General features: G+C 36.2%; 1 protein-coding gene across 1 annotated transcript; it reads left to right on the top strand.

Annotated features, from left to right (window-relative positions):
• The first annotated feature begins 5,560 nt into the window (after positions 1-5,560).
• On the top strand, positions 5,561-14,228 carry oprd1b (opioid receptor, delta 1b). The gene is made up of 3 exons (XM_066683304.1): positions 5,561-5,793; positions 8,939-9,294; positions 13,699-14,228. The coding sequence occupies exons 1-3, from the start codon at positions 5,561-5,563 to the stop codon at positions 14,226-14,228; spliced, it is 1,119 nt and encodes a 372-aa protein (XP_066539401.1).
• Positions 14,229-18,073: the final 3,845 nt, after the last annotated feature.

Below are 18,073 nucleotides of genomic sequence, written 5' to 3'. Positions count from 1 at the left end.
ATAAAACCTAGCGCTAGCTTTAGCTTTGCATAGCTGTTTAAGATGGAAATGTGGATTTGGACAGTAAAGGCTTGTAAATGCAGGGAAATTGTGACTGCTTGTTCACTTTTTTGCGTAGGTAGATGTTTTAGTACAATGATGAACATTTTTCTGTGTAAATATGTTGATTATGGCACATTCTTAGCTATTACGGTCCAAAGTTCTTAAACTCGTTTCTGGCTTATTCGGTTTTCCTCAAACTGCAAACCTGGTCGAGCTTCACAGCTCTCTCCTTTGATTTGAATCTGAATTATACAATACATGTTTAATAAATGTACCAATTTTAAACGCTTGGTGTCAGTATTACAGATTGCTCCTTTAACACCAACATATATGTGGTCAATGCAAATAACCTTGTGAATATTCAAATATAGGCTTCCCGTTCATTATTGCTTGAGACCTGTGATTTTGAAGAAGTTACACCTGTTTAGGCTTGAAATTATATGCAACTACTACCAGGTAAAAATAATTTACTGTCTATATATTATGGAGTTTAAATGTTTTGATTTTTTAAAATATTATTATTTTTTTTCTTTTTATTTATTATGAAATGTGCTTTGCAAATAAAAATATTACAGAGGTAATATAGAGTATAAAAATTACACCTAAATAACATTTGAATAAAATGCAGAATTAAGTTAAACAAGCTAGACTACTGTAAAAAGTAGAATGAGACACAGCAAGAAAATACATTTTTAACATATGAAAGATAATTTAAACAAATCTTGCTAGTCTTCCTTTCTTGATCTTAATCTGTGCGTTATGATTTGATAGGTGTGAGAAAGGTTTGCACATTTACATGCAATTCCACATAATGCTGCCAATTCCCACTCTCTCCAAAATGTTTTTGTGTGTAAGCATAGATCAAACCTTGCAATAAAAGAACACTCATTTTTACACCTAGAATTTCTTTATAAATCAGTTTCTGCATGTGATGTTGTGCATGCACATTTCAGACCTGTTTTTGTGCGTACACACCCTTTGTAAATGAGGCCTCTGTACAGTGACATATACAGGCATTAACACCAAGAAAAATTGTTATTATGTCTAGCTCATAACCATACAAGAACACTTTGGTGCTAAATAGAACCATACACAACACATTCTTTATCAATCTAAACAATCTGAACTCATGGTTCTTTAATCAAAAACCATTAAAAAGCCTTCTTTTCTAAGTGTGTTCTACTAAAAGTACTAAAAGTGAAGTCAATACATGAGCAATCTACAGGCTTTTATCTGCTAAACAGTGTGCTAGAACTAGCAAATATTTAGAAGATAATACTAGTAGCTCAGATTAAAACATGATTAATGGAAAACACCTCATTTATTTACAATATATTTCAATGTAGTTGCTGGTATATAAATATTAGAGGACAAATAATACAGGTCACAATACAGTTTTTAGTCTAATTTGTTTACCTGAAAAGCAGTGGGTTTTTTTGCATTATTAAATGAGGTATGGGGTGTCCTTCAAATTTGGGGCTTTGCCATTCATGGCTGGTGTTAACAACTCTGTTGATTTTGTTTTTTTGTTTTTCATTTACTATTAGAATAAGATTTTTCTTCAGCTTCTTGTTTAATCAACTTCTTTGTGGCTGTTGTATTTTAATGGCTTGTTGTTTCTGCATTAATGTCAAATACAGTGGGGTGATACTTATAAAAAGTGACATTATCATGAGATTTTATGCCCTCATACCATGCCTTTCAGCCAATCAAGTTGAAGATTGCCAGAACTAGCTGTAGTATAATGACGACTATTTTTAATCATGGTACAAAACGGACTCCTGTGGAATTTGCCAGACAGTAGCTTGACGAAGTGCTGTAGAGTGTGTTGGGTTCAGAGGGCAAATGCTGAAAAGTGAAAAAGTCTATCACTGGTACAACACATCTAGCATTTATCCATTATGCAGTCCTATTGTCATTTAATAATTCATTAGAGCTCAGTTACCGCAGGCACTTTCATGTGGTCTCATTACCACAGCACCAGGGAGAGGTAATTTTATATATCTCACATTGTGGTCTAATACTGTAAGGTGACAGATTTTATGGCTTTATTGTTTTTCAGGTTTGAGGTGAGACAGTCATTAACTGTTGGGCTGGGATTGAGTTAGAGACCCACACAGTATAAATATATATGTTTATGAATACAGCTTTCAAAAGTCAAATTGGCTAAATATGCTTCAAGCAGTGATTGTCATGATACTATATTTTCCAAAAGCCAGACCCCAGGACGAATGATTAGAATAATTAGATGTCTAATTGTAAGTATATAAGGCTCTTCAGACGGCATTTCTTGCCTTAAGTCAAATCAATGTCATTAGGATGCTATGGGTGAACCAATAGCCTAGTGCTCTTTATTTCAATGTTATAGCTTTTTAACAGCTTGAAAAATTTCAGGATTTCGATCATTCAGGTTTTCCATATTCATTTAAATCTCCTACATTTCTACAATATATCCACATACCAAAACAGGTCAATCTCAATGCTGAGAATTGTCCTATTAAAACCAAAACCAATTTTTTTTTTTTACATTTTGTGTTTTGTTTTTTATTCTGTGTCAAGGTTGTGCTTTTAGTTAGTAATCTCAAAGCATTTTCATTGATTTCATGTCCTTTTATGGGTGAAATTGTATGATGTTGTTGTGGGGAATGCTGTAATCCCATGACAGAAAAAGTAAAATAGTTAAACTTCTTCAGGGTCGAGATTGTAAATACTCTTTAACCTATTGCTAAATTTGCTTCATCCATTTACCTGTAAGTATATAATGTACAAAATGACAGTATAACTTTTCTAAATACTTTCAGGTTAACTTTAGTACTCTCCCAAACATTGGGTTGTTTTAGGAAGATGACATGATTGCTTTTTTTATTATTATTTTGTTTTGTGTGTGTGTGTGTGTTCTTGTTTCTTGTTTAGGGCTATGTCAAGCCCTGGTGTAATACACTAAAACACAACTTCATCATCATTATCATCAATGCTACAGCCTGAATGTGTACTATATTTGTAACATAGAGCTGTAATAGGAGGAAAATTGAACATAAGAGAATACTGCTCTGCTAAGCACGTTTGATTTATTATCAGCCGGCCTACCTTGCTTTGCTTTGATTATAATGTGAAAAAATCCTGCAACCAACCACTGGTGAAAAGTGCTTCAAGGGATATTTTTAAGGAGTTTTGGATCATATCTCAGTATAAGTATATGTACTTATAATTTAACTTTCTTTATTTAAATATCTTTAAATCTTGTAATATCCATGTTTTTTTTGAGCCAGTAATGCGCTATCAGCACTCTAACTTTTGTGGTCAGGTCATATGTATCAGCATTGTTAACAATGGCCATATAATAACATGTGACGGATTTTTCATAAAAGGACAATTCAGCACCTTGATCTAGGTTGCTCATCTCTAATAAATCCATATAGTTAAGTCCATTCAGCTGCAGTCTCTGAGATCCAGCCCACATTCAATGTCAATGCCCTGAGTATAGTTTTGGAAAGCCCTATAGGGATGTTTGGTGGATGTTTTGATGTTGGGTGTTATTTGTTGTTTGTTTGTTTTTTGTTTTTGTTTTTAGCAAATAAACACTTAGATAAATGTGTGCTTTTTAAATTTCATAATGTCTGGTGCCTAAAACGAATAACAGCATGAACAAGCCTTGGTCAGAAACAGCACCAAATACACTTTATATCTAAGAGTATCCATTCTTAAAGTCAGCTCAGCTACGTCAAAGTGCAAATGTAGCCATTCAGCTGCAGTTCAGCTTGTGTGATATCTATGGTAAAGAATTTCCAGTTTAATAGTATGTTCTGAAACCACTGTATATGAGTCATCAGGCCCAAGGCCACGGAGACTGAGCTGTGTAGCAGTGGAGCTACATTCTCTTAGGTAAAGGAGTGCCATTCAGAATGTTTCAGATGGATTAGAATGGTGTTTGTCACCCAGAAGTAAATTTTCACGATCAGTTGAACTCACTAATGCTTTTGGCTAAAATATATATACAGGTGCTTGTGTAAGGTGTCAGTGGTCGTCTTTTGAACAACTGTCAAGTCAGCAGTCTTCCCCATGATTGTGTAGCCTACAGAACTAGACTGAGAGACCATTTAAAGGCCTTTGCATGTGTTTTGAGCTAATTAGCTGATTAGAATGTGGCATTTGGTGTTTTCATTAGTTGTCAGTTATAATAATCAAATTAAAAGAAATAAACACTTGATCAGTCTGTGTGTAATGAATGAAAATATATCAGTCTGTGTGTAATGAATGAGTATAATATACAAGTTTCACTTTTTGAATGGAGTTACTGAAATAAATCTACTTTTTCATGACATTCTAATTTTATGACCAGCACTTGTATATTTAAATATAGTAGTGTGCAGAAGTCTTAGGCACTTAAGGTAAATATATATATATTTATGCTTGTATAAAATTATATGTAATCACAGTAAATACAAAAAATTTATAATTTAAAACAAATAAATATAAGATCTTTTTTTCTATAAAGTAGTAGGTGTGAGTGAGTTTGAAGAACAAGGTTTTGTTCAGATTCTCTTTGATTGCATGAATTTGAATGCATCACCAGCACACGTTATTTAAAATCATTATTTATTAACCCGTAAAATTAAGTATTGGATGATAACCTCAAAGGTATGGACTGCCACGAGGAGAGATTTGGAAAAAGTCCAACCAACACATTCACACACAGAATATCACACTTACTGGAATAATGTTATTTGGTTTTATTCTAATGTTGGGTGTTATTTGTTGTTTGTTTGTTTTTTGTTTTTGTTTTTAGCAAATAAACACTTAGATAAATGTGTGCTTTTTAAATTTCATAATGTCTGGTGCCTAAAACGTTTGCACAGTATTGTGTGTATGTATATATATATATATATATATATATATATATATATTTGGCCAACATATCACTTTCCAGTTAATTCATGAAGGACAATTCATATAAATGGACCTAAATCCTAGCTGTGTAGAGCTCTGATATTCATATGAAATTGACTTCAAATTCCAGTCTGATTCTTCTCCTTCATCTAGTAAGCTCAGATCTATAAAACTGGTCCCTGCTCCATCATCATCCAACCACCCACCCCCGAGCATGAAAGCCCTGCCAGGATTGGATCTTTGGGTTTGTGGTGTAATAAACATCTTCCAGTTTCAGGTCTTTGGAATATTGAAGTTTAAATCAGAAATTCTTGGCCATGGATGTCTTCAAGAGTGTAAAAATATCACGGACACAGTTTGGAAGGGGTAAACCTGATCTTCACTGGAAGGGGTCTTTATCAGTAAAAGCAGAGCCAGAAAGACAGACGCGGCTGAGAGTGAGGAGAGCTGGGGGGTTTCTGTGTGGTTTATAATGTGCTCACAGCAGTGCCTCGGCGCGTTAGAGGAGGAGTGTGGGAGTGTGAGTAGTGTTCCTCCCCCCAGTCTCAACGCAGAAAGCACACAGATCTCCATAACAGCAACCCGACAGGTCTGAAGCTTTTTACACAACGCTGCTGTTTCTTCGAGCACAATGGAGTTTCCTGCTGTCACTGTGAGCGGAGCTGATGATTTCTTTTCAGCCATTCCTTACAACATCAACTTTCTGGAGGAGCAAGGCGGACTGCTGACCAACAGCAGCAAGGAGCAGGGTGCAATGAGTGGCTCCACTGCGTTGTTCATTGCCATCTCCATCACTGCGCTCTACTCTGCCATCTGCGCGCTCGGGCTGCTCGGAAACCTGCTCGTTATGTACGGAGTCATCCGGTAAGAACTGGCAAACACTTCATACAGATCAACATGCTTCATATCAGAGAGAGAGAGAGAGAGAATTATTGGTGAAAAAAGACAAACAGAGAGAGTGGAAAATTATTGATGGACAAGGAAAGAGAGCAAGAGAGAAATAATTGTGGAAAGACAGAGAAAGAGGGGATGTGATTTCCTCTTGGGAGTGGTGACAGCTTGCCACTCAGCAGGCACAGTCCAAATATTGTCTCTTTTCTCCAGCACAGTTATAGCCATTCTTGAAAAATAAAAATCAATAATAATGCTAATAGTACTAATAGAATTTAACATCCCATACAGAATGTTAAGAAGCGTCCCCCTTATAACACAAAGCCTTTGTTCAACTCTAGAGCCTTTCTCATAATTGCGTAATATTCCACATCTAATAATATTCAGTGTAACAGCTTATTTTACTTGATATGACGTTTGATGTCACATAAACAGGGCACTGGCAGCTGGTGCTCTGTATATATGACACCACTGGAAGCCATGTTAACAGAGAATTTGTTACTACATGAGTTGCTTTGTATGCAGAAGTTCCCCTCATCTCAGTCCTTTTATTCTATTAGCATAATGAACAAACTCCAGTTGACATCAACAAGGTCCGTTCAGAATGGATACAATTATCTCAGACCCAGAGATGCAGCTTTCAAAATGTATCTCAAGCATAAGTTCAAAACCAGCAGGGAACAACAGAGTTTAATGGAAGAGTAAAACAAAGAGTCCATTAGATTCGTTCATTAATTTGACAGACCATGACTTGTAAATGAGCAAGAGATAATTAGTTTGTGAGAAGTGCAGAAAAGAGAGGTTATGTCACTCTTTTACAACCTACTTTTCAATAAAAGGTAATAAACAATATACTTTGTAAAAACCAATCAATAAAAACAATAAAATGTTATAATAAGATGGCTTTTAGTGTAAACAGGCCGTTACGTATTTTTATGCAGTGTTCTGATATTGTTAAAAATGGTAAAATGTAAAACGAATAAATCATAATACAAACCAAAATATATTATTCTATTTTTTATTAGACAACTGGCATTCTTTGATTCATGTGTCTGGATTGTGTATTAGCCAACTCAATTGTTTGAAATTCAAATATCTTATGTTTACAAATATTTAAAATATGATGGTAGTAGAATTGCACTGGGCTGTTGACACAAATAAACACTTCCATCCATCACCTCTACACTTAACATAATTTTCATAAATGTAATAAAATTAAATAAAATTAATAATTAACATAACATATATTTTCATTAAGTGGTATTAGACATAATAAATTAAGGCTCAAGCTTCTTCGGATCATCCCGTCTAAGTCAATGTATTAATTATTAATTAATTTAATACTTAGATCTATGTCCAAAATGGGTGTGCCATAAAGAAGCAGAATTCACTAATTATAAGTGGTGACAGATGAATATAATGCTAATGGATGAGATGTGTGTGTACCAGAACGTATAAATATTATAAATGTAAAATGAATTAATGGATTAGAAAAAATACATTTCATATCACCTCTGTACAACGAAAAACATGTATCTCCCCAATAGCAACTTTATAGGAAAATGACATACCTTCTTAACTTGCAATGAAAGTCAATGTAAAAAGTAATCTAGAAGTGTTTCTATTTGTCTATTCATTATGACATTTTCACACAATCTGAGAGACAGCTGCTGTGTTCCCATGATAAATGCATTCATTCATTCATTGTTTGTAACCACTTATCCAGTTCAGGGTTGCGGTGGGTCCGGAGCCTACCTGGAATCACTGGGCTCAAGGCAGGAACACACCCTTAAGGGGGCACCAGTCCTTTGCAGGACAACACACACTCACACATTCACTAACACTCTCACACCTATGGACACTTTTTGAGAATCCACATACCAATGTGTGTTTTCGGGCTGTAGGAGGAAACTGGAGCACCTGGAGGATACCCACATGGACTCTGGGAAAACACACCAAACTCCTCACAGTCACCTGGAGCAGGGCTTGAACACACAACCCCAAGACCCTAGAACTTTGTGATAGTAACAGTACCTGCAGCACCACCATGCTGCCCTCTTATGATGTAGTAAACTAAAAATTGACAAAAACTGAGATACGTGTTTTTCATTGGACGGTGACAATATATGTTTTAGATATGTCATGTAAACATGTCAGCGCATTTAAATGCACATTCATCTTTCTCCCGATCTATTGAACCACTACTAGTCCTCAGTCTTGTGAAGTGTGACCCTTCTTGTGAAGTCGAGGCTGAAGGATTTTTCCCAGATCGTTAAGAAGTAATCATTACACAGTGACACACAGAGGAGAAACGTGCCTAATTAATCCAAGTGAAAGCTTGTCATTATGTAGAGCTGAATTACAAACTAAATGCTGGTGTACTCTTCACAACAAGCCTGCTATTATGACCAGCTGCATTACCAGAAGACCTAAACCTCCAAATATTCTGTTAATCAGAATAACAGCACAAACACCTTTGCTCCAAGTTGGAGTTGTATTTGCATTTCAAAGATAATAATCATTAGTAGCTGAACTGTCGTTGTGACTTAATGCAATTAAATCCTCTCAAAAATGTTCTGACATCTAATCTAAAGCCTTCCCAGAAGAGAAGAATCCATCACTGCATAGCTCTGCTTTCCTCCTGCAGTCTAAAAGCACATGCTGGTAGGTGGATTGATTGTGCAAAATTGCCCACAGGTGTGAGTGAGTGACAGAGTGAGTGTGTGATGCTGTGCTATGGACTGACACCCCATCAAGGGAGGTTTCCTGTATAGTTCCCAGTGTTTCTGGGTAGGCTACAGACCCACTGTGACACTGATCAGGATGAAGCTGTTACAGTAGATGAATGATACACAAATAAAAAGTCTCTTTCTTGACGTGTTCTCAGAATGAAATCAGAATTGGAAATCTTTTAATTAATAAGTAAATATAAAAAATGTCTGGTTGTTCTAAAATATATCCCAGACAGATATAACCCATCCCAGATTGACTGAATATTCTCAAATCCTATCCAAATCCTGGGTATGAATAATAATAATAATAAACAAGTTTCAGATTTTGAGAGATTGTGGTCCTGTGTTGCAGTACTAAAATGAAACATGTTGATGCATTTCAACAGGTACACAAAGATGAAGACTGCCACCAACATTTACATTTTTAATTTAGCCCTGGCCGATGCTTTGGCCACCAGCACACTGCCATTCCAGAGTGCCAAGTATCTGATGAGCACCTGGCCATTTGGGGAGCTGTTGTGTAAAGTGGTCATCGCTATTGACTACTACAACATGTTCACTAGCATCTTCACTCTGACGATGATGAGTGTGGACCGCTATGTTGCTGTGTGCCACCCAGTGAGGGCCCTCGAGTTTCGTACCCCTGTCAAAGCAAAAATCATCAATGTCTGCATCTGGATTTTGTCGTCTGCCATTGGGATTCCAATCATGGTCATGGCGGTAACCAGAGTGACTGACAAAGGTAAGGGCTTCTAGAATATTTGACTTGTGATTACAAACAATATGCTATTATCTATTTTTTGTATTTTGTATAAACACATAAAGAGCCAGAAAACAAGGATGCCACTGCTGTAGAATGTGTTCACACAATTGATGTTCAGTGAACTTGATACAGGTAGCAAGGTTATTTATTTAATACCTAAAATAATGACACAGTGCCAAAGTAAGTATAAAACTCTATTATGCTCATCACAAACATTTAACACAATATAAAGCAAATCACATTTTCAAATAATGAAAAATGACAAAAATTTAGATTCAAAGATTTTTCCTGACGTTGATGATGATATATATGGAAACAGAACTAGAAACTGGACATTGCATTGTACACTGTAAACCATTTAGTTCTTCAACATTTATTTGGAAAATTTATGAGTTATAAGTAGTATGAAAAAATACTGTATTGGAGGAGGCAGAAAAGCTCTGAGAACTAGTTTTCATGATGGTACAGGTACAGTACAGTTATATTATTGTCACTGAAGGTACAAACAGTATAAACATACCTTTAAAAGTAAAGGTACAACAGTGATTTTAAAGTTCAGTTGGGTTTCATAACGTTACATTACCCTCTCTTTTTCATAAGGAGAGGTGAATATTTGTAGGTTTTGTTTATAGACCTGTGTGAAATAAAACGACATAAGAAAAATCCTGGAGATTCATTTGGGTTTATGAAATGGACACAAATCTAAAAATCTACATTTATTATACAATATAGTACAATTATTTTCCCAACTGAAGGTACTGAACATGTACCCTTGAGGGTACACATTCACAGTGAAAGTTTTTCTGAGAGTGTAGCTCTGTTGTTAGGGTGGAGGATTTAAAAGTGTTAATAAGGCTATCCTTACATCGCTTCAAATCTGCAATGTCCTTTGGGATTAGTAAAGTGTTAACTTGTATAGGTGGTATTGAGATTATTTGTTTTAGAGATAAAACTGAGGAATAGTAAGGAGATTGGGTTTTGGTGGGATGGTACATCCTTGTCAGAAAAGAGCAAAAACTTCATGTGTAGCAGACATTCCGAGATACAGATACATATTGTATCATTTAAAGGAACTACATCATACACTATCATCAATACACCATTTCTTGTCAACAGCAAAAATTAAGGCATAACAATACAAATAATATCTATGACACTTGTGATGTCATTGTTGATGCATTTGGCATTCTTCTGTGAAATAAAATGACAGTGTAAAATCACTAAACCTAATGGTCTTCAAAATGTTAAATAAATAATAAATATTAATTATTTGTTACAGAAACCCGTTGAGGAAATAAAATATAGGTAGCTAGTCTTGGTAAGCTAACCTTTTGCTAGCCTGCTAGCCTTGGTAAACTAGTCTCTTCAATGTAATTGCTTATTGAGCTTTTCTGATTTACCAGATAGCAAGTAACTGTGAGATTACATCTTGATTTATTCATTCACATATTCATTGTCCACTTATCCAATTCAACGTTGCAATGGGCTGTGGCCAGTCCTTCACAGTGAGACACACACACTCACACATTCACATCTATGGACACTTTTGTGTCACCAGTCCACCAAACAACTTGTGTTTTTGGACCGTGTGAGGAAACCAGAGCACCTGGAGGAAACCCACATGGACAAAGGGAGAACACAGACAGTCACCTGGAGCGGGACTCAAACCCACAACCTCCAGGTCCCTGGAGCTGTGTGACAGTGACACTACTCCATGCCACCACACCTTGATTTAATAGTTGCTTAAATGTTTCAATGCTATTAAATAAAGGTAGTCAGGTAAATAAAGGTAGTCATTTGATCCAAATATGTGCTTTCAGTAGTGGTGAATGTCAGGTTTCTTGAAATCTTCTGCTGTACGTGTAATGAAGGAAAGGCAAGGCAAGGCAAGGCAAATTTATTTATAGAGTACCTTTCGTACACAATGGCAATTCAAAGTGCTTTACAGCGCGATACAGAAAGATTACAGTAGAATGTAAAAAGTAAAATTAGAAAGCAATTAGAAAGAATAAAATAGAATTAAAACAGAATATAAAAAAATGATTAAAACTATTCAGTAAAATTTAAAACAATAAAAACAGTAATAAAAAAAGGACAGTTATTAAAATGGTACTAGAAATAAAATAAGTAAATCTACATTTTTAATTCAATCTAAGTGCAGCGCTACTCAAATGCACAGGAGAACAGGAAGGTCTTTAGTCTAGATTTGAAGGTAGTAATGTTTGGGGCAAATCTGATGTCTTCTGGGAGTCTATTCCAGACTTCCAAAACTGTTCCATTGAAGGAATGAACAGTGCAGGGGGTGTGCAGCCCATGTGCCTGGGATTGAGGAGCAGCTCTGATATTCAGCTGTTCAACTAGCCAAGAGTATGCTTCAGTATATTTTTTACCAACTATATGTAAGTTGGGGCGGCACGGTGGCGCAGTAGGTAGTGTCGCAGTCACACAGCTCTAGGGACCTATAGGTTGTGGGTTTAATGCCTGCTCCGTGTGACTGTCTGTGAGGAGTGTGGTGTGTTCTCCCAGTGTTCGCGTGCATTTCCTCCGGGTGCTCAAGTTTCCTCCCACAGTCCAAAACAACACGTTGGTAGGTGGATTGGCGACTCAAAAAAAATGTCCGTAAGTGTGAGTGACTGTGACTGTTTGTGTGTTGCCCTGTGAAGGACTGGTGCCCCCTCCAGGGTGTATGCCCAATGATTCCAGGTAGGCTCTGGACCCACCGCAACCCTGAACTGGATAAGCAGTTACAAATAATGAGTATATGTAAGTTTATCACCTTTAGCTTTGAATATTCCCATTTTATTCCCATTAATTCCCATAAATACTCGCTAATTCCCATGGAAAATTTCCCAACTTTGAAAATTCCCAGAATTTTGCAACCCTAAGCACAAGCATGAACCTCTCAGTAAAATGTATGGATTCTTATGAAGAAGTTACACTGTAAGTACCAGGACAGTACACTCTAAAATGTGGCATGTTATACTGTAAGTACAGGGAAATAGACTGTAAGTATGGGGACACCTTTCTCTAAAATGTGTATCATAAAATGTAACCGAATATTCTATTATTATATACTGATAATAATAAATAAACATGCTAAAATGAATATGACACAAATTATACTGTCAAATAATTGTATAATACCTGTATAATAACCATTTTTAAACTGGAGCAAGTAGAAACAACAACAATACAAATTTTGCAAAATAAATGGTATAAAGTATTGAAGAATTTTTGTGACATTATGACAATTTTATATGGACATTACAGGCTGCATGACTGTAGATTGGGACCTATGAGGTCATTCATGAGCTCATTAAAAATTGTGATGTGTCTAGGACATCTAGTGTGACCACAAATTTAGGCTCAAGTATGAGATCTAGAGGCAGTCTTCTGGACAAAGTTCAGATTGTATAAAGAAACTACTAGAACATCTATATAGGAGTTCATTATAGTAATCCAACTTGAATATGAGAACACCATGGATGGTTTCTGTACATTCTTTAAAAAAATAATTTTCAAGGGTTTTTTTAATTGTATGTAAATGTTTCTAATTAGATTGTACTTTGACTGTATTAAAATAGTTATATATAGACCCATTGGCACTGTGAAAGGGTAGAAGGACTCTTTGGTTTTAGCATGCAAAGAACCCATTTTACTATGCAAATAGTTCTTTGTACAAGTCATGCTTTTAAATAGAGCTATTGGCTTTAATAAAAAGATACGGAAGATTAATGAATTCATTCATTCATTGTATGTAACCGCTTATGCAGTTCAGGGTCGCAGTGTATTCAGAGCCTAGCCGGAATCAATGGGTGGAATCAAGGTGGGAACACACCCTGGAGGGGGCTGTGTATTTCATGTAAAATAAAAAAAAAGTTTTAAATCTTATATTCAAGGTGAGGTGACTCTACAACAAAATTTCTTTTGGAGATGAACTTGGACAGCTTTTTTATTGATGCATTTGGACATTGCATTTGTGTCTTTTTGGTCTATATTGCATTTCTGTAAGTAATTTCCCATGACCTAGTTCTTGATTTATTTTGAAAAGTGTTTCGAAGGTAGTGTTTATTTCTTAGCTTGCCTAAAAGCATGACTTTTGCATAGGAATCACAGCAGTGGAAGCTAATGCCATTTCTCTAAGTTGCTTCTTATATAAGGTAAACAAGTGGTCCTTGAACAGAGCCTGTGGGACTCCATGCTTGGCTTTCATATGCTTAACTTCAAGAATGTCTGGCTAAACTTGTAAAATATGTTGGTCAGTTGTCATCTAATAGCCAAGCATGTCTCAGCAATGTCTCCTCTTTCTGATTTTATGGCTTTGAAATCTTTTTTTTTCTTGCCCATTGCATAATTTACAGACCTTTCCATCTTTCTTTTCAGGTAAAACTGTCTGCATGCTGAAATTTCCAGACCCAGACTGGTATTATGACACTCTGACAAAGATTTGTGTGTTCATCTTTGCCTTCGTGGTGCCTGTTTTGGTCATTACAATCTGCTATGGACTGATGATCCTGCGACTGAAAAGTGTACGTCTACTCTCTGGGTCTAAAGAGAAAGATAGGAACCTACGTCGCATCACCCGCATGGTGCTGGTGGTAGTAGCAGCCTTCATTATCTGCTGGACCCCTATCCATATCTTCATCATTATAAAGACCTTGGTGGATATCGATCAGAAGAACCCACTTGTGATCATCAGCTGGCACTTTTGTATTGCACTGGGCTACATGAACAGCAGCCTAAACCCAGTGCTGTATGCTTTCCTGGACGAAAACTTCAAGAGGTGCTTCAGAGAATTTTGCCTGCCCTTTCGCTCTTGCACAGAACAGAATACATTTTCCAGAAGCCGGAACACCACACAGGAACCCATCTCTGTGTGTGGCCCCTCAGAATCTGTGAAGATGCCCAGGTGACTAGACCTGAACCAGGTCCCACCTGGAGGACAGAGGAGGACCCAACAGGACCTACAGTCTGAGGGCACTCAGATATCCACCACAGAGTTCTGAGTCCTCTCATGAAAAATTTTAAACACTTAATAAGCATTTATGACTGGCTCACTTCTCAGCCTCCCTCTCTCTCTCTTCTGTCTGTGTGGGTGTGTGTATACATACAGACACACACACACTAAGAATGTATGTCTCCAAACCATTGCTGAAAGGAATGCCTTTTGCCATTTTTTCAAGCCCATGGTAGTTTGTTTCTGATTATAGTGTGTGTGTGTCTATAGAAGGATGGGATTATTTGCAAATTGGTAGGAGGGAGTATACCATTTTTAAATGATAGAAATGATATGAAACCATATAAATGATAAAAAGAAAATATTCTTAAGCATTAATAATGATCTGAAAAAATTGGAGCTCAGTCCAGGTAATAAAGTATAACTATGTATAGACATTGTCCTCTGAAGCACATTCCCTGGGGTTTATCGGGGCACTTAAATCTGTGTTCCTCCTCCTGCATTCTGCTGCAGGACATTCAGTAGAATTATTCAGTTTGAAAGCAAGAATAAACTACTGTGCCATTTCCAGTATTTTCATATCCACATTTTTTTGTTTTTCTACCATACTCGGGTTGGGTGGTATAACGATAATGATAATACTGTATACCACGGTATTTAAAAATATGGACAGTATCTCAAAAGGAGGGAGGTATGGCGCATATCTGCTGTGTCAGTTTTCTGTTCTGTGTCTTTAAAAACATGGCAAATTTTAGTGCATTTAAGGGAGCCACAGAGGAGAGAGCACTGTGGGAGCTCACTGAATGGAGATGTGACAGTCTGAAAACAAGTGGAGACAAACAAGCTCAGTAGCCCACTGCAGTTGTGAGTTTAGCTCTGAGCTTAGGTTAAGAGCGGAAGAAGGATGAAAACAGACAAAATACTCAGAAGACCCTTCACTCGACTTTGTGCTCAAAGGTATGAGGGTTTATCCTCTAATTATGTGTGTTTTGAGCCTCGCTTTGCTGTAAAAATATGTGCTGTGGTGTGCTAAACCAGGTGCCTGTTGGTGTTGAACCGTCTTAGTTCGGTTATTTTCAAACCTTTCTCCAAAACCAGTTGATGAAATTTGCTCTCTGAGAAACACCTTTACTGTATACCGCCATAAAATTGTAAAACATTGCTCAAAATCACCTACAGCTACAGCTACCACAGTAAAAACATTGAACTTTTTTTCTTTAAGGGAATTAACAAATCACAATTTCTTGTGGTTATTTAAATGAACAAAATGTCTAAACTTTTCTAGAAATGTGGTTTGTAACTATAAGAGTCAGTGTGCCTTGTTTTGCTCCAACTATTGAAAGGTAACCACAGGCACCATTCAAGGCTCCTGTTTAATGCTAAAATCTGAAGAATCTAACACATTTTACCAAATAATTCATAGTTCATATAGAGACAGATTTTCTTTGCTGATCACAATAAATCCTGTGTGGTGGGCTGACTGGTGACCTCCCAAAGTTAATATTGCATTTACTGTTGTCTGAGCTGATTGCAGACATTCCTCTTCAGTCTTTATTATTTTATCCAAAGGTCATACTTATCATACTTATATCCCCAACATAAAATAATAAATATTTTGCATATGGCAAAAAAATAACTAACGATAACGCCATGTTACTATACTAGTAAATGGATCATTCCCACATTATACATTTCAGGGTCACTGAATATGTTAAAATTACATATGATGATCTGCTCCCTTTAACATTTCAGAAACATTTTTTATTATTGACAGAATGACTATACAGTATGACTAAAGGATAAAAGGACAACTAAATGTTATTACTCCTGCTAATCAAATCCAACCTTCTGTCAGACATTGTGTGTTAAAATCAATCAGTTCCCGGTCTTAGATTTCCTTTATTTTTTGGGGAAAACAAGGTTTAGCAACCCACACCTCCTCATCATCATCTGATTTCACACATTCAAACATAAAACTATGACTAAACACTGATAGACATGTGAGTGATATTTCTTTCTCTGTTTTAGTTCCTGTTTACTAGCTCTGTCTATGTTTATCAGCTAATCTACAGCAACAGAGAAGCACAATGTGTGACTACTCATTTCTAAATGTATGCTAGATCACCAAAATGAGCATGTTGTTGATTCTGACATGTTGAGGCTGCATGTGCCTTACTCAAGCAAAATCACAAGATAGAGAGTGCTGTTATACTGGAGATGATCACAGCAGTGCTGATATACAGTAAAATAGCACAAACACAAATGTGGTATTGCTTTTGTACAACAGTTCTATAGGCGCTGTATATTAGTTAACATTATATATAATATTTTGGCTCTGCTCACACAAATATTTCTGCAACTGAACAACGCTAAACATTTTCTAGCGTTTCTCGTCTGATTCAGGAGGCAGAGCGTTTTTTGCCAAAAATCTCAAACTGCAAGCAATCACCCAATCTGCCTATGGAAAATTTTCATGGACTTTTCTACTCAACCCACACAATCCTCAGTGCAAAAACAAGACAGTAGAGACAGTAGAATCCACGCCCTGCCATATATATAATGACAGTTTGAGCTGAAATTGCTCCACCACCTGAATTCAGCCTAATGAAGTCAACGCACCAGAAATTCTAGGTAGCTCTTTATGCTGTAGAGTTCCTTCTAAACCCCTGCAACCTTGCCAGATTTCTTAACTCCCACTCAGTATTGCTTAACAAACAGTTAATAGAACTCTCTTTTAAAGCAATGTGATATGCGTGTAGTTAAAAATCTCAGTGCTCACTAATGGAATATCTCTTGCCCAACCAAATTACTTGGTCAGAATTAACTGTTGTATAATGTGCCTTGGGAAATGTAAGACAGTATAGGGTGATAATTATAAGCCACATCCTGCATGTAATATTGTTTCAGGTGAGTAAATTCAAGGTACTCCTAAAACAAATACTGTTAGCAGAGGTGAATAGTAATCGTTTACCTTTTTAAATCACTGGCTGGTGGAACAAGTATTTCCTATTAACAAAAAAAAAGAAAAATTCCCATCAGCAGCTGTAATGAATATGTAAATAAAGTTTGTTTATTCTTATACTTTCCAGTGTTTCAGATAATAATACTTTTATCTCTATTCAAAACTACTGAGTAAATGACTTTAACTCTGTTGTATTTTAACATTCATATTTAGTTAATAATTTCTAATTTTGTTTTGTTTGTGCAGTGTCTTGTGATTGTGTACTGCTCTGTGATTAATCATCTCTGAGTATAATTTTGTATTACATTTTAACCCAAAGGCCCCAAAAAAGAAATACAGACTCTAACTCTTCTGATTCTGGATTTAGAAAGAAGGTCCACTGCAGTTCTGTACATAGTATTTTAAGATTTTGTGACTTTTGTAATTCTACTCAAGAACTATGGGGCAGTGTTTTCATTTTACTTGAGGAAGGCTGTAGGCCATTCTGTAGGTCTTTCCATGTTGCAGGGTGTAATTCCCTTTTACAGCACTGTCCTTAAATAGAGGTGGTTGGGGACAGAAAGTGGAGGGAAGGTGTGTTTCTTACATTCAAAAGTTCCATACATTCAAAGGATCCAAAGGTTACATACTGAATTTTCTGCAGAACTGAGCCTGAAAATCACAATTACAGAGACGCTATTCTCCCTATTACAGATCAGTAGGACATCATAAAGATTTTCAAATAGTTACACTACTGTTAGAAGATATGAAACATTATATATATATATATATATATATATATATATATATATATATATATTACACAGTTTACAATATGGTTTTTTAGTTTTTCCTATCCT

This window comes from Hoplias malabaricus, chromosome 10 (assembly GCF_029633855.1).
Source record: "Hoplias malabaricus isolate fHopMal1 chromosome 10, fHopMal1.hap1, whole genome shotgun sequence".
In the NCBI taxonomy this organism is placed as follows: Eukaryota; Metazoa; Chordata; class Actinopteri; order Characiformes; family Erythrinidae; genus Hoplias; species Hoplias malabaricus.
The sequence above is the reverse complement of the archived record's forward strand: the minus strand, read 5'-3'. Positions and strand labels throughout refer to the sequence as shown.

What these genes read in the sequence shown, in the direction of transcription:
- oprd1b (XM_066683304.1), top strand. Translation starts at nt 5,561, where the DNA reads ATGGAGTTTCCTGCTGTCACTGTGAGCGGAGCTGATGATTTCTTTTCA. An exon ending in GTTATGTACGGAGTCATCCG is followed by an intron (nt 5,794 to 8,938) that starts GTAAGAACTGGC and finishes GCATTTCAACAG; the next exon opens with GTACACAAAGATGAAGACTG. An exon ending in AACCAGAGTGACTGACAAAG is followed by an intron (nt 9,295 to 13,698) that starts GTAAGGGCTTCT and finishes CTTTCTTTTCAG; the next exon opens with GTAAAACTGTCTGCATGCTG.